The sequence below is a fragment of the Thunnus thynnus genome, chromosome 21 (genome assembly GCF_963924715.1).
Source record: "Thunnus thynnus chromosome 21, fThuThy2.1, whole genome shotgun sequence".
Classification (NCBI taxonomy): Eukaryota; Metazoa; Chordata; class Actinopteri; order Scombriformes; family Scombridae; genus Thunnus; species Thunnus thynnus.
The window spans coordinates 12,303,062-12,324,464 of NC_089537.1; the positions used below are offsets into that span (position 1 = coordinate 12,303,062).

General features: G+C 40.1%; 1 protein-coding gene across 2 annotated transcripts in view; it reads right to left on the reverse strand.

Moving 5' to 3' along the window:
* The window catches only part of ctdspla (CTD (carboxy-terminal domain, RNA polymerase II, polypeptide A) small phosphatase-like a), a 31,694-nt gene that overhangs the window by 5,291 nt on the left and 5,000 nt on the right, over nt 1-21,403 (reverse strand). The window contains exons 2-4 of one of the 2 annotated variants that reach the window (XM_067577584.1): nt 7,429-7,595; nt 6,072-6,104; nt 2,804-2,905 (exon numbers count right to left, since the gene is read on the reverse strand). In XM_067577584.1, coding sequence (XP_067433685.1) covers nt 2,804-2,905; nt 6,072-6,104; nt 7,429-7,595 — 302 coding nt within the window. The remainder of the gene's footprint in view (nt 1-2,803; nt 2,906-6,071; nt 6,105-7,428; nt 7,596-21,403) is intronic. The other variant, XM_067577585.1, reaches the window with a different exon arrangement.

The window sequence follows — 21,403 nt, forward strand, 5'->3', positions numbered from 1 at the left end:
TAAATTAACAATCAAAGTGTTTAAACAACATGTTGGGGTTTTTCGGGGGGGTTGTGTATTAAACCCTAACCCTAAAGACATGAGGGTTATCTCCCTCTAATTAACTCTAGATAAGAAAGATAATAAGCACATTTCCTAAAAAGTCAAACTTTAAACATCATAGAATTTTTTTCACCATGTGCATAAAGACCACATGTTGACGTCTCTGTCCTCATACATTTGATTTTTGTGCTTTTTTCGGTGTTATATTTTCTCTAAAGCACATTGCAATGTTAGTTTTAAAAAGTGCTATACAAATAAACTTTACTAATTTCATTATATACAGTACAGTATATCCTTCTAGGCACTTTTCAGCATCCAACACTCACTGCATCTAATCCCAGAGCAGGCCCAGGAATTATCTTCTCATCCATAACATACAGGATAAAGCATGCAGTATGTGATGTGTTATGTAACGTTACTTTTTTTGTCTATGTCCATCTGTGCACTACGTTAGATGTCCCCAGTCGGTTGCGATCGCTTTTTTTTTCTGCACTAATTGTCCAATTCTAATGTTAATTTGTATGTTAGTGGATTAAAGTATTTAAGATTTTGATCCAAAGTTACCTCCACTGACCTTGTTCATTTCTAGAGAAAATAATACGCAGGAAATCCTGCAGGCCTCTGAACGGAACTGAAAATGCTGCGTGTGTGTGTCACTCTCTGTCTCGCTCTCTTCCTCTCCCAACTGATTTTAATTTATTGCATTGCCTGAATCCATTTCATACCGCCAAATGATTTCTGAGCTAAATTAATTTTGACGGACTGAATATCCATTGTACGACTGAGTTTCATCAAAAGGAAGTATGAAGCTCCTGTGTGAGTTTCTGACTTGTTTTGTCAGGGGAGAAAAAAATAAAAACCCTTCAGACTAACAGAACAGATCCAAGACTTCTGCGAAATTCATCCCGCAGTCACTCAGGGCAACAGTACACTGTATTGGACACACCCTTGTGTGTGGGTGAGCATGTACGTGTGTGTGGCCCCGTACTGCTGGCATGTGACTGTAATGGGTGGGTCCGGTACAGTGTGTGTACATTTTTCTCTCCCTTTGCCTTTCCACAGCAAATGAGGAATTCATTTGAAGTGTTTTCTCTTTAGTTATTTCAATCAACAAATAGTTTCCCTTCACTGCTGAGTAAAAACTGCAAAGTCAGATTTCTGAAGGGGTGGAAAATGTCCGTTCATTCTGCCTTTTAGTTATTTTTGATAACAGTTTATATTACTTAAGCTACTATAAGGATATGGCTATTTTGTATATTTTTCTTATTGCCAACAAATCTCATGTGCAGAACCAAACCAACAATGAACTGATCCTACTTACAATTATTGTATGTGTATCCAAAGCCTGACATTTCATATTCCTCTGTTGTTGTTCTATTAAAAACTATTAAAAACTATTAAAAACACGTCGTCACACTGTCGCACTGGGTGACATGTTCGTTCATCACAAAGATTATGGTCACGGTAGTTTGTTTAGAAATGACTCTAATACTAATCACAGCAACCACAACATTGGAAATTTTGGACAATTTCTCAAATAACATAAGTACATTTGTTGACATTAAGGAAAATATTGAAAATCAGCAGCCATATCCAACACGATTTATAGTCTCTTGTATCTGCCAGGCTTGTTGAGACAACACAGCAAGGATTACAGTAGTATAGTAGTAGATTGCATCTCCACTACAATGTACCATACCTGAGTTTGAATCAGAATCACAACCTTTGTTCCGTCATACTCTCTCTTTGACCTTCAAGTACCTCCACTGTACTATACACTATCAAATAAAGCAAGTGGGGCATAAAAACAATCTGCTACAGCAACAGTAAATGACTATACTACATCACTGTCCAGTGAAAACCACAGATCTCAAACATTTTTTAAATTTTAAACCTTGGGATTAAATGCTTGAGAATTTAGTCAAACAAAATCCTTAAATACTCCTTATAATATCTCATACTGCTCAAACTGTTCCACCTGCAGGACAATAATCTTATGTAGAACATTCACAAAGTGCTAGCATTTTGAAAAGTTACATGAATATACACATGTAATATATGTCCTGATAGATTATACTCATTAAAAAAAAACACCCTGTTGTAAAAAAAATTCTAAGAAAAACGCACAGCAGAGTAAACAACTTAAACCTCAAAAATATGGTATTTCTTCTACTATGAAATCAGTGAAATATGTAATAAATCCTTTTGTTTTATTATGCAGGAATAACACCTCTTAAATGGGCTAAAGCTGTTTTTTTTTTAGCTCTTTAATATCTTAGATTTAGGAGATTCATTGTTTTAACAGGACAATACTGCAGGTACTTCCTGCCAAACAACTTGACTGGACAAAGATTGAATCCCATGATGCGTGGTGAAGATATATTGGTTGCTATGGCAACACCTTGTTATAGTAATAGTTAAAGCCTCCTTCTCTGGTTGCAACTGGTGTATAAATAAAAGGCATAATAACGCTCCCGGATATATTTTCCTGTGATGATGTGTACTTCAGTGATGCTGACAGAACTCAGTGGGACCTCATACTAATAGTCACCATACCATCACCCCTATATTCACTGCAAAGAATGGCATCTTTAGGAATTATTTCTGTATAATCCTATTATCCCTCAGAGGGCTGCGGAATAACAGCATGACACGAGTGAAATGATGAAAAGAAGTAAATAACATAAGTGTCTGTGTACTTACATGTGTTCTTGTGTGTTCGTGTGTGTGTGTGGGATGAAGAGGTAGTGTGGTGAAATACCTTGAAGGAGCTGTGTACGAGGGTTTCGTCCAGGTCAATGACCACACAGTTCTTGCCGTAATCTTCTATACTGACCTCTGGCAGGAGGAACTTGGCTGGAGGCTGCAAAGACAATACACACACTTTACAATATTATGTACTATATATAAGCTTTCATTAAAGGGAGTGGACTGCCACCACACTGCCACACACGCACACACACAGACACACACACACACAGACACACACACACACACTCTCTCTCTTAGCTTCTGTGGAGCTGATATCAATACACTGCTCTAATATGATACTTACTGGGACTTTAGTTGTTTAAATGTAGCTTAAATGTGCTCTTTTCTAGTCTGAAAAGCTGAATTAGGGCTGGGTGATATTGTTAAAATCATTATCAAGATACTAATAAAGATTTGTACATCAAAATAATCAAACTGATTTGAGCACGGAGCTCAATTCTTCACGTATGGGAACTCTGTATTCTCTGGCATCTGTGTTTGCACGACTAATCTACTTTTCAGGGACCAAATCATCCACTCTTAACTTGAATATTCAATACAGGCACCTACAGTGAGGTACTGTGGCAAAAATACACATGTTATCATGTATTTTATTATCAGGTGGGGCTGCAACTATTTTTTTTTGTCATTACTGATCGACCTCATGATTATTTGCAAAACCAACCGTCTCAAGCTCTCCTTTGTCCATACCTCCATCAGACTGACAATCAGTACAAGATGGTTTCATGTGCAATATGGATGGCTAGCAATACAATTGATCTTGTTTTGTTTAATTGGATATCAAATTTATGGACTTTGCCTCCTTTGCACTCCTCATTTTTTCCTTTTTTTATTATTTTAATTATTGTAAATATGCCACTTTACTGCCCACTGGTCACTGTGTTGTTTTTTTTTGTTTTTTTTAGAAAAGAATAGTGTAAACTACTATGTACTAGGGGCACATTTGTGATATTGGGCTATACAAATAAAACTGACTTGACTTGACTTGGTCTTGTTGTGGTTTTTACGGTTTTACTGTATGAGTCCCTGCTGATATTTTCTGTATTACCTCATGTCGACTGAGCTCTGTGACTGTGCTGCCTTCAGGGTCAAAGGGGTAAAGGAGAAACACTCGTGTCCTCTGCAAAGCAGGCCTGGAGTTACAGACAGGCACGGGGCAGATGGTGCGGCCATAGGGGGCACACACTCACACACACGTGCACACACACACACACACATGCAAACACACACATACACGCACTGTATCTATAAAGAGGTGAGGCACAAGGACTCTGTCAGTCTTACACAAAAACACACTATAATGCTCTGCTCAGTATGCCAGCCATTTTCCGCGTGTGTTTGTGCAGGCTGACTGTATCTATCATGTCTTATCGCAAGACCGCATGCTGATGTATCGCAGGAAGAATTCCCTGGGAGCAAGGACACTGAATGACATCCTGTCAGGGCATGATGAATGTGATTTACACATGCAGGTTGAGCAAAGAAAGACTGACTGACTGACTGACTGGGACCTTGACATTTTCACCAAGCAGCTGCACTTTATAAAAAAAAAAAAAAAAAAAAAAAGCCCTTCACCTGAAACCACAGCCAGGGGGCGCTCTCTCAAACTGGTCAACCACAGCGCAACATGCTCACTGACAGGAAGTAATCTCACTTTATTACTGTGAAACAGACAAATCCAGCAATCAGGCAATGAAGTCTGTTGGAAGTTAAAGTGACAACAGAGATTCCAGTGTGTCACTAAACACTATATGAACCAACACCCTGTTTCAAATTAATTAAAATATGAAATTCCTTATAATACATGTGCTACCTAGAGTATAAAATGGAAGAATTGAGCTTGTGTTAGCAGCTCAAATGACTACCAGATGTATACTATTTAAGGACTGTAATTACAAGTGTGAAGTACACATCAATTCCAGTTTGTGTTTTATAACTTTCTTTGGAGTTTAAATGAAAAACTATCAAACAATATGAGATATTTTGTGTTACATCTGAAGGGAAAAATTACATTTAAATATATTTTTAATATCTTTTGGATTTTGGGATTGTGAGGGCACAATAATAGGACTTTAGTATGATCAAAGGGTACTTATATGCAGTGAAATGGGTGCTCATACTGGTGGTAACACTAATTTTTTCTATTTATAATAAACTCATATAATGAATTATATTATTACTTATAATTACATATATTATGTTTATTAGTAGAGTTTTATTTATTAATAAATACTGAGCAAGCTCCGTCAGCTGCTTGTAAATGCTCGATTTCCTCAATTGATTATTTGTACATTTTTTATGCATGTGTGATACTTGTGTGTGTTCACGTACTGGTTTCTTTCACAAGGTGTTGTGACTCTACTCTGCACTGCATCTCGTATGTAAATATCTTGTTTTTTTCTGCTCACTTTCTAATGTTGCTTTAACAGCTCAGCCTTCAGTAAAAGACAAACGTAACCTTTCCAGGTCAGTTCAGGTTATTTAAGTCGCCTCTCGGAGACTTCGCCCGGACCCAGCCGGGAATACAGAGAGCAGACCTCGTCGCCACATGCACTTCCTGCCGTTGAAGGGAGGTGTCTGCTGGATAGTGTAGTTTAAAGCTTGGCTGTGATGTAAGATGCTGTGAGTGTGAATATCCTAAATTACAGTAAACCACAGGCACTGCTTCGATTCCAAAATAGCTAAATGAACTGCAGTTTCAGCATTAAAGCATGGATGTTTTCAAATCATTGAAATCAAGCCCCCTTCTAATGGACTAACAGCAGTTCACTGACCATTGATCACAGTCTAATCTCTCTCAGTACAGACACATATCTGATCTAATCAAGTCTTTTAAAGGCGAGCCATCCATTTGTTGATTCACACTGAAGCGGTACAGGAGTTTAGAGTAAGATTTAATCAATTTTATCTAATAAAAATCAATCTCATGTTCAGTTACAGCGGCAGAAGAAGTACAGGAGAGGTGGACAAAGCCAAATATGATGATAAGCACATTTGTCACAGATATATTCACTACGTTGGAGTGGAGTAATGACCAGGTGCACATCTAAATTTTTTTTTTTCTTCTGTCGGTAAGCAGAGCAAAGCAGCCAAGCCTTGAAAACATAAAACGGTGCAAAAATTTCATCTGAGAGCGACGAAAAATCACCTCTGTGTCAACATCCACATGCAGCTAGAATGATGAAGCGCAGCGAGCAGAGGGAGGACGTTACTGTGATGGAGTGAGATGAAGAAAAATGAAAGATAATAATACATACACTGGGGATGGGGATGACCTGGACCTGGTCACACTGGAGAAAATAAACAGAGAGAGAGAAAAAGAGAAAGAGATTGAAGGTGAGGGGGAAAAAATAAACCCCAGAAAGAAACCGGAAAGCAAAAGAAAAACAGTGAAAAATCGTTGCAAGGAAGCAAACGACAACATCAATATTCTAATCAACAAATGCACAGGGAAGAGAAGGAGTGAGAGGGACAGAGAAAAGGAACATATAGTACACACTGTGATAGAAAGTGAGAACAACTCGCTCAAAAACAAACAGAGCTGCCATAGTAACAAATACGGCTGGCCAGAAATCCAGCAACAGTACACTGCTGGGAGGGACTGTGGGCACGGACCCAGCTCGAAAATCAGCCCCGCACTATAACAAGGCTTTTTATGGCAAGGTTCGCTAGGTTCACTCTGAATTAATGGGGACTCATTTGTTAAGGAGGGTCCAGAGCGGGTCAGCGCTGACCACATGTATAGTGTCTGTAAAGGGCCACACATTCCACCCCTGAATGAGAGACATTTACAGGTAAACAGAAGTGGAAATGTGATATTATTTTGCTCCATTTATAGCCCCGTGTACCTGCCTTGGCAGCGGAACGCCGTGTTTGTGGAGGAGCTTCGGGTTTTGGCGCCTTTTCCTACAGCCAGGACATTCGCTTCACACATCCTCACTACACTGGTCAGAGTGTGTGTAAGGAGAGGGGGAGGCGTGGGTGCCGGGCAATCCATCACACCGGAGACAAGGTCCACTTTATGGGGATTAAAGATGCAGCAGTATGTGTGCATGTGTGTGTGTGTGAGTGTGTGTGTGTGTGTGTGTGTGTGCGTGCGTACATGTGTTGTCATGAGTGTATGGCAAAGACTTGCACAAGCTTGTGTGTGAGCATGCGTCAGGCGGAGCGAGCGAGTGTGTGTGTGTGTCTTTTGAGCTTCCCAGCGTGCTCTGTGTGTTATTTTGTGTGTGCGGTTGTGTGTGTAGGCAGATATCGAAGAATGCAAGATGGGAAGCGAGCCCGTATTTTCAAGCAGTGGATGGTAAACAACCTCTGGGTTCACCGGGTTTGAGGCAGCTGGAAAAATTTGTGGAGGGAGCTCAGCGAGGCTGCACAGCGCCTCAGCCTCAGCTCTCTGCAGGAAAAGGCAAACCCTGACAAGCTCTCGGTTACAAAACTAAACAAATGTTTCTCGTTACTGGAGCTCTCGAGTGAAACTCAAATTTCTGTCATAAAATATTAACTAATTCCCACAATTTCTTTTGTTTGGTCACGTGGATGCAAATACTATGTAATTTGGACTCTGGCCAACTATGATGTAGGCGTCAACCTACAGAGAAAAATGAGCTTCACCTTGGGAGGACTGCCATTCTCCTCTGGCGGCGGGGGCAGAGAAAGTGTCTTGTTGTTGGCGGGTGGTGGCTCCACGTGGTAGTCATTGTAGTTGCGGAAGCAGCAGAAGAAGGGGCTGAAAATGCTCCGGCTCCGGTGCTTCTTTAGGCTGCTGTTGGACTGGGAGACTGCAAGAGAAAACAGCCAAAGATAGAGTGAGGTCAGGCTGCTTTGCATAAAGGAAATGAGCCACAGAGGAAGTATTCAGATACTTTACTTAAGTACGGTAGCATTAGCCTACCACACTGTACAAATACTAGTTATAAGTAAAAGTGCTGCAATGAAGATGTTACAAAGAGTTTGACAGTGCAAAATATGCTTATTCACTTTCTGGCGGAGAATAAGATGAAAATATTGATACTTCTCTCATATATGTCAGTTCATTATGAAGCTACAGCCATATTGCCGGTTAGCTTAGCTTAGCACAAAGTATGAAAACAGTGGGAAACAGCTAGCCTGGCTCTGTCCAAAGATAAGAAAATCCAACTAGCAGCACCTCTAAAGTTCACTAAATAACAATAAATAAATAATAATATTCTTTTTTGTTTGTTTTTCCTTACAGAAAAGTAAAAAAGTTTAAAAATTTGAATTAGCCGGGGTCATGTGCTCGTCCATTTCTTAACTCTAAGCTGTTGCCAAGCAAACAGCAAAGAGTGCAGGAAGTTACTGCTCCCAGCCCATGGATGTATAATAAGCACTGGGTAGGGCGCTGCCGCTCAGCCTCGCAGCCAATTTTTCCCAGTGGCCACTCGTGGTATTGCAGTGAAAAATCCCCCTGCGGCCCAAAAAGCATTTTCCCCATAGACCACCATTGTAAAAGAGACGCTGGTAAAACTGTTGACAGGACTCCTCGAACTGCAAACAACGTCAATTATGACTCTTTCTATTATGAACTTTTGATCCATGGAGGTTTTATGTTTGTAAAACTTTCCTCAAGCTGAGAAAAGCAATTTAAAAATCTGTGACGTCATTACAATGTAAAGTCTATGGGCCGAGTGGGAGCTTGTGGGTGGGGCCAGAGGGGGAAACACTAATGTGCATATTCAGTGGGCCACACAACACGGAAGCAAACCCGGAAGCTAGAAACTCTTTTGGCATATGCGCCAGGCAAGCAATTCCAATAGGACTGAATGGGCGCCATTTTTAGTCTGGTATCCAGCTCTTATAATACATCCATGTCCCAGCCAAGAAATAGTCCAGCACATAACCTTCTTGGCTGCTAACTGTACCTCCGTATTTAACCTTGAAATTGGTCTCAATTTTCTCATCTAACTCTTGGCAAGAAAGCAAATGAGCTTAATAATTTCTCAAAATGTCACAGTATGTCTTTAGGTAAAAGTATAAACAAAGTGTGGGGCACACACATCCAGAAGATAAGGCCAAAGTCAGGCAAAAGAGCTGCACACTGCACTGATAGCTCCCATTTAATCTAACAGAGCAAATGACAATGCCTGACGAAGATCTCTGTTAGATCAAAGTGTTTGCTCTGTTCAATTAAATGAATATAATTAGCTGGGAGCTGTGAGTGCAGTGTGCAGATCTTTTGTCTGACTTTTGCTTTAAGTAAAAGTATGCAAGTGATATCAGTAAAAAGTACTCAAGTATCGAAAGTCAAGGATAAATGGCCGCTTTGAGTGTCCTACTATTATATATTAGATTATTGTTGCTGATGCATTCATGTTTGAGGAGCATTTTACTGTTGTAGTGAGTCAAAGTGGAGCTGATTTAAATCTTATCTTGATTTGTAAAGTAACTATAAATGTAAAATGGAAATACACTATTAACGTACAAGTAGCTGAAATATTTGAGTAAAAGTGCTTAGTTACATTCCACCACTGATGAATACGTAACACTTTGTGAGACAAAAAAAGGCTTCTCTTGACTTTGAATCGAGTGCTGTTTTAATGCCATTTCACAGCAATGTCATCTGATAAGAGCAGGTATCATGTCTGTTTAAAAGCTTTTATGGTAATGACAGCTGCATCCGCTGAAGGAAAAAAGACAGGAGTGATGCTCGGAGCTGCAGACCGACTGTGTCTCACATGCATCATCGCGTTATCGTGACACAGCGAGGGGCCTGAGATGTATGTTGTACAACACAGTCAGGCAGGCATCAGTTCATGCATTAGGAAGCACAGGGACAAAAATAGCCACCATCGGAGTGCCCTCAGGGGAAGGTGGTCCAGTTAATTAATATGATGAAAAAAGGGACAATTCAAGATAGACAGATTAATATATAGGAGAAAAAGAGGCAGAAAGAAAGAAAATGTTATAGCTTTCAGACCTGATCTGAAAACACTGAAAACGCAGTAGATTCTATATTATAATCAGCTGTATTGTGAAATTATTTCTGTTGTATGACTACAGTATATGACAACAATTAAACCTCGATTTGCTTGGCAAGAAGGGTTGATCATTGGCAGAGTGCTGCAGATCTCCAGGGAGAAAACAGCATACACATACAGTAAAGGTCCCTGCTTACATCATTCCTCCATCACTGTCTCTGAAGCCCATGGCCTACTTTCACACTGACAGTGGAGAAACGAGCAGACTCAAATGCTTTGTAGGTCTCCATAAATGTTCTATTACGGATTACGATTTATGTTTTCTGCTGGTGAGGTTGTGTGATTAAAAATAGAAATTTGGGCAACTACAAAGGCTAAAATCTGACAGTGCGTTTGTCCCGAGGCGTTCCTGTAGTAGAAATACTGCCCGCTTAACAGCTTTAAAGGTAAGTTTTAGGCATGGAAATCCCAAATCTGCTCAAGACTTTGAGGTGTCCACGGGCTGACTTGGACTGCTGGAATCATCATTTCTGTGCCTCGGAGCAGCCATCACACAGTGTCCCTGTTTGCTGCTGTCTTGTTAACGTGTTCATACAGCCGTGTGACACAGGCAGCCCAGTTAGCCATGCATGCTGAGGCTGTTTGCAGCCGGCTCCTGTTCTGAGAGCCTTCAGATTGATGCCTGGAACTATTCTCCGGTTGCTCCAACTGGATCTGACAGGCTTCGGGCAGTTCGTCTTCTTTGTTCTCTGCGGCTTTGTAGTCCAAAGCTCGCTGTGGATCTTCCTCTTCCCAGATAGATTTTCCCAAGAAGCAACACTTTGGTAAACAAGCATAGCTATACGGTCGGAGAAGGGAGGCAACATGCTGTGTTACTATGACCTTGTTGTGCCTTTGTAGACCTGATTCACTCACTGCTGCTACAGAAAACGGATTGGAAGTATACAGTCTATATTCATTGCTGTGGATAAAACATAAATGTTTATTGTTATGTACAGACGGAGCTTTAATGGTTGAAGCCTGGGATTAATTTATCTGATTAGAGAAAATGGAAAACAACACAACTGAACGCATTAACCCTAAAAGACCAAGGTCAAGACACACACAAACATGTCCACACACACACACACAGAGAATTGAGAAAATCTCATCAAGTCACCAAGACTTTCTATAAAATTTAAAGGGTTGGTGTACCAAATAAAAAAAATTCTCTCACTCGCCTGAAGGAATATGCATTAACACCGACCTTCAGACAGAGCCTGGCTAGCTGTTCCCCCCTGTTCCCAGTCTTTATGCTAAGCTAAGCTAAGCTAAGTGGCTGCTGGCGGTAGCTGACATAAGAGTGGTATCAATCTCTTTATCTAGCTCTCAGTATGAAAGCGAATACATTTATATCCCTAACTGTTGTACAATACCTTTAAGTATTAACTGGCAAAGCAGATTAGGTTTAACTTGAGATACTCATCTGAGATTTCTGCCACCATCCAGTACAAAGGAGATGAATGTAATTTCGTTTGTGGTGCTCCCTTTAAAAAGGGTTTATAAATTGCAATTAATAATGCTTTTAGATCATTTATGAGCCATTAATAACTTTTAGGTTTCCAGGTTGTAAAAAATATCTGGCTGGTGTTCATCCTCCTCCAACATGACACTAGCCTCGTCTTTTATAGTTCATCAGGTAGAACGGACCATTTGCTGTAGAGAGCAAAGACCAAAGTCCATTTATTAACAACCTATAAAAAATTGCAATAAAACAGACTTAATTAACGTAATAGACTTAATTGACTGTTTACTCTTAAAGACACATTTATAACTGCAGAATTGATGGTTTACTAGAGAGTGAGACACTTGCTACACAACCTGGAAATCCCGAAACCTTTCTAACTAATAAAGCCTTTGGTTAAGAGCTATAAACACTTTATGGATGATGCCTTATTAAAAAGTGGTCCTGAAAAGTGAAATCCACACACCTCAGTGTCAACAGTTGACAGTGAAACTTTCTACCTTCGGTCTGGATTTTAACGGTTGACAGCGAATTCTTTAGATTATCCAGAGTAACAGCGTTACTGTTTCTTAAAAGCTATATAGACATTGATTTTTTTTAAATGTCATTTTTCAATGCTTCAGACTTGATGGATTACTAGAAAGTAACCTATATTGTATTCGGGTGGAGGCTGCAATCTGAGAGATAGATGGGCAAATAAAACCAAAACTATCTGCAGGGCTAGACAGCACTAGCAGTAAATGAGAAAAAGTTTTTTGAAATTTGGTAGAATGAACCATTTTATGTATTAAGTTTGGTTCAGTAAGTTTGCCTTCACTCTCCCTAAAGTTGGCCTCAAAAGCCTCGGAGTCATTCTTCCACATGCGCACCTCCATTTTGAGACGGTCTACATTTTCCCGCCCTGGTCTGCTGCCCCAGTCGACCGCCCCGAAAAAGCAGGTGGGAGAGCGCGTGAGAGAGAGAGAGAGAGACAGAGAGAAGAGGGAGCTTGGAAGGGGGAGAGAAGGGCGTAGCATGGGTGGGGAGAGTTACTGTGGCGAGACAGCCTATACTTGGGTCTGATTCTTACTCCACCCCCTCCTGCACCACCACCCTACACAAACAGAGCTTTCCTTTCTCCCTTTGACACAAACAACATAGCTGAGAGTTGACTACTCCCGGAGACCGAGCAAATGCACACACACACGCACACAGCATATGTTCACATGTTTAGGCAAATAGCCACGTGTGCAAAAACAGCATCCATTCACATTCTGACACAACTAAAAGCACACAGGAACTTTTTTTTTCTTGCAATGTCCTTGCACAGGAATGTAACTGGAGTCAGCTTGCTTTGCATAGTAATGCAGCTTTCGTCAGCCCTGAGAATAACAGCAAAAGGTTAAAGTGCAACATTTGCCATTAAGACCAAAGACCTGCACAAACTGAAAAAAACACAACAAATCTATCAAATCAAAATCTAGGTGAAGGGTGGCTTTATCTAACAAAAGCTCCCTGGAGAGACAGAGAGAGATATATAGCCAAAATCTGTAGCCTCCTCAGAGCAGGTGCACATTATTTACCCACTGAATATACTTCATTTGATTCAGCATATTCCCTTGAAGTGAGAGCTGTGAAAATGGCCCTTTAAGTCACTGCCTGTGTCAATGTTCCAGCTGAATGTTAGGTAACAGCGATAGAAAGCTCACTAGTCAATCAGAGCCAACCGGGCCCAGGCTCCGTGTCACATGTTCAGGCACAACCACTAACAAGGCCGGAAGAGGGAGAAAACGCAGGAAATTCTCAGCATTCCTGACAGGAAGAGATAATCACCCCATGACCCACAGCGTGGAATAATGCCAGGCTCTGAGAGGGAATATGATCCCCGGCTTAGCTCAAGACTTCTGAGTTGGCCTCCTTTACTGTAGCACAAAAAGGGTACAAGTAGTGAAAGCACAACATGCCACATGTAAAATATGAAACTAAGTTTAGCAGCTTTTATCCCATTACAGTGCGCTGCGTCTCATAGGGTTACGTCAGGGCATTTATCACTCTTGGGACAAAAGCTTCTGGGTGAAGCTGCTCAGCAGGATTGTCAATTAAAGGATCAATCAAGTTTATTACAACATGGATCTAATTTTCATAGTTTTGTCTTATGATAACATTGTAATCCAAAGTAATCCCTGAGATCTGGGGATATGGCAGCATAAATACATCAATGATCAACAATCTGAGGACCGCAAAGTTTTAAAGGAATAGTTTGACATTTTGGGAAACAGCTACCCCTGACTCTGTCCAAATATAGCTGCTTACTAGCACCTCTAAAGCTACTAATAAATATGTTATATCTTAAATTGTTCAATCCATACAAAAACTGAAGTGTAAAAACAACAAATCACTGTTTTACAGGTGTGGCGTAGTATTTCTTGGCTGGCAGCTGCCAGGAAACCAGCAGCGTATCTCCCAAAATGTCAAAGTGTTCCTTTAAACATGGCAACAGTTTAGCCAGATTATCTAAACCTACATTATCTAAACATTTACTACCTGGCCATGAATAAAGGTGAAAAATAATTATATCACTTTATAGGCTATTATAAGCTATTTTTGTGGGAATTAACTTGAACTTTGATAACTGCAGTCTGCTCTGCATTTTTCCTTGCTATTCCCACTTGGTCAGCCAGTCTGCATCAAAATTGTCAATATAAAGATGGTCTGCAGTGCAAAAACGGCTGGAAAATCTTGATTTAAACCACCTTATTTGGGATAACATACTTGAATGTCTGATTGCTTGTGTTTCTTGACCTGTGCAAAGTCCCCAATTACCATTCCCCATTTAACTTGGTGAGTACAAAGTTATTACGAGCAGGAATGATGACCGAATCTCCATAAATACAGCCAAAGTTATAAGAAATCAGCTGCTTTAATATTACCTTTAATAGTACCTATGTGACAGACCTTTAACTGCACTCCTGCAACAGTTAGCTGACCAGCCAGGCAGGTAAGTGTACAGTACCTGGGGGGCATGAAGGTAAATGTGAGACCAGTCCATGTGAAGGTGGAGCTTTAATAATTCAGATGGAAAACAGGCCGGTTTTAAATGGCACAGCAATGTTCAGCCGGGAGCCAGCGGTATTCCATGCTTTCTAAAGCTTCTGTGCACCTCAGAAAAATAAAGTGTCTTCATCGGACAGTGGTAACCTGACATCATGGCAAGAATACACCAACAACCAAAAATGACATGTTAATACGCTTACATCGCCTCAAGCAGTGCACATAATTTCTCCCCTCCCCTCCCCTTGCTGAGATTTTTTGAGTGTGGGGTGTTTGCATCAAAGGTGGGACCAGCTGTCTAGGGCTTATATAACACCATGTGAGATAGAATACTAGATAAAGTTCGGCTGCAGCATAAATGAAGAACAGGACTTTCCACACGCACATACAAACACCAACGGGTAATCCACTCTTCGCCTAGAGCCTGGGATCCAATGTCTTCAGTTGACAACATTCATAAGTACCTGAAGATGAAGCTGTTTCTGTCTCAGGCTATCACTAACAACAGCAGACAGCAGCTGGGGGGAAATCCTTGTTGTACACTGTGTCAGCAAAATAACACAGTGGAAGGAATCCCTGCAGATACACAGTATATTGTGATGACGCTAAGAAAGGAAACACTTTGATCTTATTCTTAAGTGTAGACAAGGGCTGCTTCTAAAGTTATTTTTATCATCAAATTCATTTTTTATTACTTTTTTTTTTTACAGTCCCCTCCACTCAAAAATGTGTTTTTCTTCTTGTTACTTCAGTTGGATGTAGGGCACGGCAATATATCGATATTATAGCGATATCGTGATATGAGACAAGATATCGTCTTAGATTTTGGATATCATTACATCGTGATATGGTATAAGCTTTGTCTTTTCCTGGTTTTAAAGGCTGTATTACATTAACATTGTAACTGCATTATTTTAACAGAGTATAACTTATGTATAGTATGGTTTGGTTGGTGAGTTTTGGGGAAGTACTTTCTGGAAAACACTCACTCTCCCACCTGTTGTCAGGACACAGCTGAATGAACGCATAAAAAGGTCAGGTGCAGGTGCAGGTACTATATCCTGATTTGAACCTTGATAAAGACCTGACAAAGATCAAAACTGGTTGTTCTTTTAACTGTTTCTAGTCCAAGCCATGAACCAATAAAGGCTTTTTTAATGAAAACTCTACTCCAGCTCCTCTGCATGTGAGTGTCTGAATTTTGCTCTTTTGTACATGTTTGAAGATTTCAATCCAGCATTCCTTGAGTGCATCTCAATATTTACCCATGAACACGCCATTAGAAAGAGAGATTTGGGATGACATGCAATAAAAGCCCCCAGTCCAACATGTCCTCTTGAACCTCTGGACTACCAGGATGCCCAAATCTGTTGATTAATTTTCAATAATGAATTACTTTTTTAGTCTGTAAAATGACAGAAAATAGTAATAATAGTCGATTTTCACATTACAATAACATAAAACAGAAGAAAGCAGCAGATCCTCACATGTAATATGCATGAATCATTGAATGTTTGGCAGTTTTGTTTGATTTATTACCAAAACTCTTGTTGATTAACATTACATTCTTTTGGCGGCCACTTTTGTCCAAGGTGACTTCCATTTTTCTCATTCGCATAAAAGAGGAGCAATTTGGGGTTCAGTGTCTTGCTCAAGAACGCTTTTACATGTGGACGACGAAATTACCAAACGAGCTACAGCTAACTTATTTTCTAATCGATTAATCACCTAATTGTTTCAGCACTAGTTCAGACTCACAATCACCAGAATAAACACAGAATTTTAAAGAACGAGTTCTGCCCTCATTGACACGAAAAAAGATTATTGATTGTTTTCACAAACACACACACACAAAAGCCCCCACCAAGAGAAGCGATGATAATTACAACAGATCTGCTGGCAAAACAATATTTACTCTAAAGAGCATCTGCTTCAAAATACACTTGAACACACACACACACACACACACACACACACATGCAGCAAATCCAAACAGCTGAGTGGAGTTGGGTAGCGTCAGATAAGCTGAGCCTGCAGTTCAGGCTGTGTGTGTGTTCACTGTGCCGAGGTCTGTGGTGGGTTATGTGTGAGGCCATCAAGGCAATAATAGCACAGTATGATAAAATAAACTCCCATTAAGCCTCCTTACTTCCCCACACAGACAGCTGAGGCCGGGTGAAAATTACAGGCTGTTGAGGTACACCCGGTTCTAGCAGATGCCTTTAGTCACAGTGACTGACCCTCAGCTGCCCTTCTGGCTTTATTTCCCTATTTATCCACGAGGATTTATATACATTATATACATATGCATCCTACATGACCTTATGTAACTGACATTCACGCAACAGTTACATTTGAACAAGTTAAGACATGGTTTGCTGAGATTTAAATACATAAATAAACCACTCTGCTGGCACCCAAATGCGCGTGCAAGGTATTAATTCTCCCCGCTGCTGCCGTGAACCCTGACACAGAGACAGGGGTGCGTGTGCCCCTGCTTTCCTGCCTCAACCGTACAGCTGTGTAGGCGCTATGGTGGCGGTGCCAGCCTGCTTTGCAGCCCACGGGGGCGCGGGGGGGGACGAGGGCTGCTGCTTGCTTCTCGAGCGCTCGGCAAAATGAAGGAGATGACAAGCGCGGGGGAATTAACCCGCTGAGAGCTCAGGGAGAAATAATGAGGGAGATCTGACTATTCCGTTGGAGTTACGCAACCGGCAGCAACACGGCCCACGTCGTTTGGGGCTGCGGCGGTTTATTATTTATATCTTTTTATATTCTGATCTACAACTACACGCTCAGCGCCAGAGGCTCAGTGACTGATGGGAAATCCTCCTTGCTTATCTGTTGGTTAAAAAAAAAAAAAAAAGCATTAGAAGAATTAATGTCAGATGAAATTAACGGCCTTTCTTCGGACTTCACTTCATTAAGAACATGCTTGTACACTTGGTGACGTTAGATTACGAGACGCAACTGTAAAAACTATCCTGAAATCCGGAGCGACGTCAGAGAGGAATCTTAAGTTTTGCTCCCAGATACAAAATAAACCATCAAAAGGCATCAGAATTGCATTTTTTTCAGTTAATCAGATTCATTAGAGTGCTGCTTGCTATGAATGGAAAGGAAGTGAACAAGTAGGTCATGTATTTGTGTGTGTGTGTGTTGGCATAAACATATATATGTCCTGCTTGTGCATTGCTGCTACAGTTTCCCATGCCTCTGCTCTCTGAGAGGCGTTCATCTCTACATTTCCACACACAGCATGTCCTACTTAGTGCCCCTTGAGATTCACAGTTAAACAGTATTCACCTTTACTTCTGGAGAGGCAGAAAAATGCCTCTTTGTATCTTTTACGGCGTCTGTGTTTGCTTATCCCTCGCTGGTCTATTTAAAAATGTATAAACCTTTTATGCTCAGCTGTCAAATATCTTGCAAACTGGCACGCAGCATAATTCAGGAAGGATGACAGAAAATCATTATGGACAAAACACGATCTCCCTTTTAGATAGCCAATTACTAGTGATGAATGCCAGCCAGAAGAGGGCAAAATATGCAGAAAGGCCATCCCCTTGTCAAAGCCAGGCTGGGTACCTGTCTGCAACCCCAGAGACACACAGATGCTATCTGAGGACTTTCTCCTGCCCTCTTCTCTCTCCCACACTCTTTCTCCCTTTCTCTCACTGTATCGATCTGTTTTGACAATGTCCGTTTGGCAGAATGGATGCTCAATTAATCCGAGTCAGCGACCTGTCCGAGTCCACGCTCTGGTAAAAAGTCCCGTTAGAAACAGGCTTTACAGCAACGGCCGTGTGGCAGGCGGTCATTTGCTCCGCGGGGATTGTGGCTTTTGGAGCATTAATAACAGTCTTCAGTCATTCCCAGCCGCTGAATGCCGATATGTCAAGATACACAGGAAAGACAGAGTGACGAAATCCCACAACAATACTGTGCGTTTAAAGATAAGCATGACAGGCATGCAGCAAAAGCACCAGAGTGTCAGTCTGTGCTCAATTAGGAGAGGTTTGAGGTTTGACGCGTTCAAAGTCAAAGACGGCTGCAGTCAATTAGGCCAAAAGTTGAAAACGGACACGAGAGTATACGCATATCCACTCTGCTTAACTGGAGTTTACAGTTGGACTTCTTCTGTTATCTTGCACTAAAATGTATATTTTCTCATTCAAATCAATATAAACATCATTAGTGCAATCACAAGCAATCACTGCTCCTGATGGAGGTTGACTGGGCAGAATATCATCTTACAAAGAATTTATTTGGAATCCTACTGTAATGGTCTCTTCAAAGGCCACGCCGGACATTTTGAAACACTGTTTGCTCCAAAACAAGCAACCACAGCATAGTGAACTTCACTTGAGGCCACAGATGAACATAAAACTTCCCCACAATGCCGTCAAACATACGGTCCAAAGCACACAGACATAAAAAGAGGCCCAGTAAAACCCAAACTCTACTGCAAAGAAGAACCATCGAAAGGGGTAACAAACTTCACTGAGAGCAGAGAAATAGTGAGTGTTTGATGCAGGAACACATATATATTATACTCCTTAAAAAGCAGACAATCACAAAGCATGAATGAGATAAGAAAGGTATGAATATTTCAATTGGAAATTTAAAAAAAAAAGCAGCTCAAAATTTGTGTTATTTGTACTTACGTACCTACATTTTCCACTACTTTATACTTCAACTTAACTTACTTCAACTTACTTAGATTTAAAAGGGAAATACAGCATTTTCTCTCAACTACATTTACATGACAGCTACAGTTATATAGTAACTTTACAGTTTGAGATTTTACACACAAAGCATGTGCAACTAATGATTGTTTTCATTATCGGCAGATTATTTTCTCGATTAATCTATTGATCCTTTTGTCTTAAAAATGTAAGAATATAGTGAAACATTCCCGCTTTCATTTCTAAAAGCCCATGCTGATGTTTTAAAATGTCTTGTTTTGTCTGATCAATTGTCCAAAATTATATATTATTCAGTTTACTATCATGTTTGACACAGAAAAGCTTCAAATCCTGTCCAGCTGCCAACAGCACATTTCGGGGGGTATTTTTTTACCAAAATATGACTAAAACGACTAATCGATTATAAAAAATAATTGCCGATTCATTTTCTGTTGATCAACTAATCGATTACCCGATTGTTGCAGCTTTCATATGATCATCTTATTGTGCATTGTTACAGATTTAACCACCCAACAGTAGATAAAGTAGTTACAGTAATGCACCTGTAAGCAATCAATATAATCATTCTGAAGTATTATGAATACTTTAAATAGATTTTGCTTTACTTTCACTTGAGTAACATTTTGTATGAAGACTTGTACTTATTTTCAGATTGTGTTATTGCTACTTTTTCTTACATAAAAGCTAAATAGAACGGCCAAAGCTAAAATATTGGCTCTTGTGTAAACTGTCTTCAGATCGGATCCAGCGGGAGACCATAACAGAGTGCAGAGTTTGTGGTACAGTAAGAAGCAGAGTGTCTGCTGATCTGAGGAAATATCAACAATACTCTACTGTGACAAGATATATAAACAAGTAAAAGGATGTTTAAACTATATCCTTAACTGGAAGCCAAAGCAGGAGTGGTGTGAACTCTTCTTCTTCCCTTTTTTTTTTCTCTGTTAAAGCTGCATTCTGAGTGAAGGTTTAAGTATTCACAGTCAGCCAATGTAGGAGTGAAAAAAGAGCCAACCCACATCATTTCCCCTGTGGCCTCTCTGAGGACGGATTGCAGTGCGATTGCATCTTCTTCATTGTGTCTCACAATCCATAGATCTACGTACAGTACAGGCTGCTTTGTAATTAAGGGCCACTTTGCTGATTTTTGAGTTCAATCTTTATTGTGAGCGGATGTGAAAATCTAACATAAATCCTCCTAAAGCATTCTGTGTCACAAGAGATAACCCCCATAGGCTTTGGAGAAAACTCTGCTAGCCATTATACACTCAATCAATATTTGACATTTTTATAATATGTTGTCAGGATCAAAGTCCAAGACCGAGGAAATGTACCAGAGAGAGGCGGAAGCTTACAGAAATATCACTTAAGGGAGATATTACTAGCTTCAATACCAATATTGGGTATATTTTGAATACAGCTAGCATTCAAGATTGACCTAACATAGAGGGCCATGGTCTAATTTTTTCATTTTTGGTCAACAAATTTTCCTTTTTAGATAAGAAATGTCTGTATTTGAGTGGAATTTGTTATATGATATCTTAGCTTAGCATAAAGACTGGAAGGATTTTGTTTAATTTTGGTTACATTTTGAAAGAAAAAGGTGCTTTTTAAAATTTATAAAAAAGGGGAAAAAAGCAGTAATATTGATGATGATATCCAGGGAAGCTCATGTTTTTGCAAACTCAAAATTTATATAAAAATGAAAGCAATTGTTTGACATTTTGGTAAATACACTTAGATTGACACCACTCTCATTTGGGAGTGGTATCAATCTTCTCGTCTAACTTCCCAATCATTTTGATATAAATTCAGAGTTTGCAAAAACATTAAGTTCCCTGGATATCACCATCAATTGTTTTTTTCCTTTTTGACAAACTTAAAAAATTACTCACAGCGAACACTTTTTCTTTCGAAATACAAACACTTACACAGAAATGAAATCACCAGGGAAATATGAACATAAACTCTGATTTTTTTAAGCATCCTTTCCAAATAAAAACCAGAGGTTGATATGTCAACAAGCACCTAAGGGAGCCACTATTGGTGATTGACTGTTTGTGTGCTCATGCGTAATGTGAAATTCAGCGTTGGCAAGTCCTTTGCGGTTACTTACAAAGCCAAACAAGCTCTGTGCGGGGCAACAACATCACACAATACATTCATTTGCTACTTACAGCTGTAAAAACATTATACAGCTTCTTGTTGTAGGACTGAATCCATCTAAAAGACATAAATAAATACAATCCCCTAACTTCCACTTCAGGCGTGTTCATCCAAGAGGACGTGGGCCGATCCCACACATACAGTTAACAAGCTTATCAGTCAAGGAGCTTAAGTTTGGAAGAAAAACATTCAACTCTTCCCAATCAGCTGCCCAGTACGGTATTGGAGTTAAGTAATGAAGATGT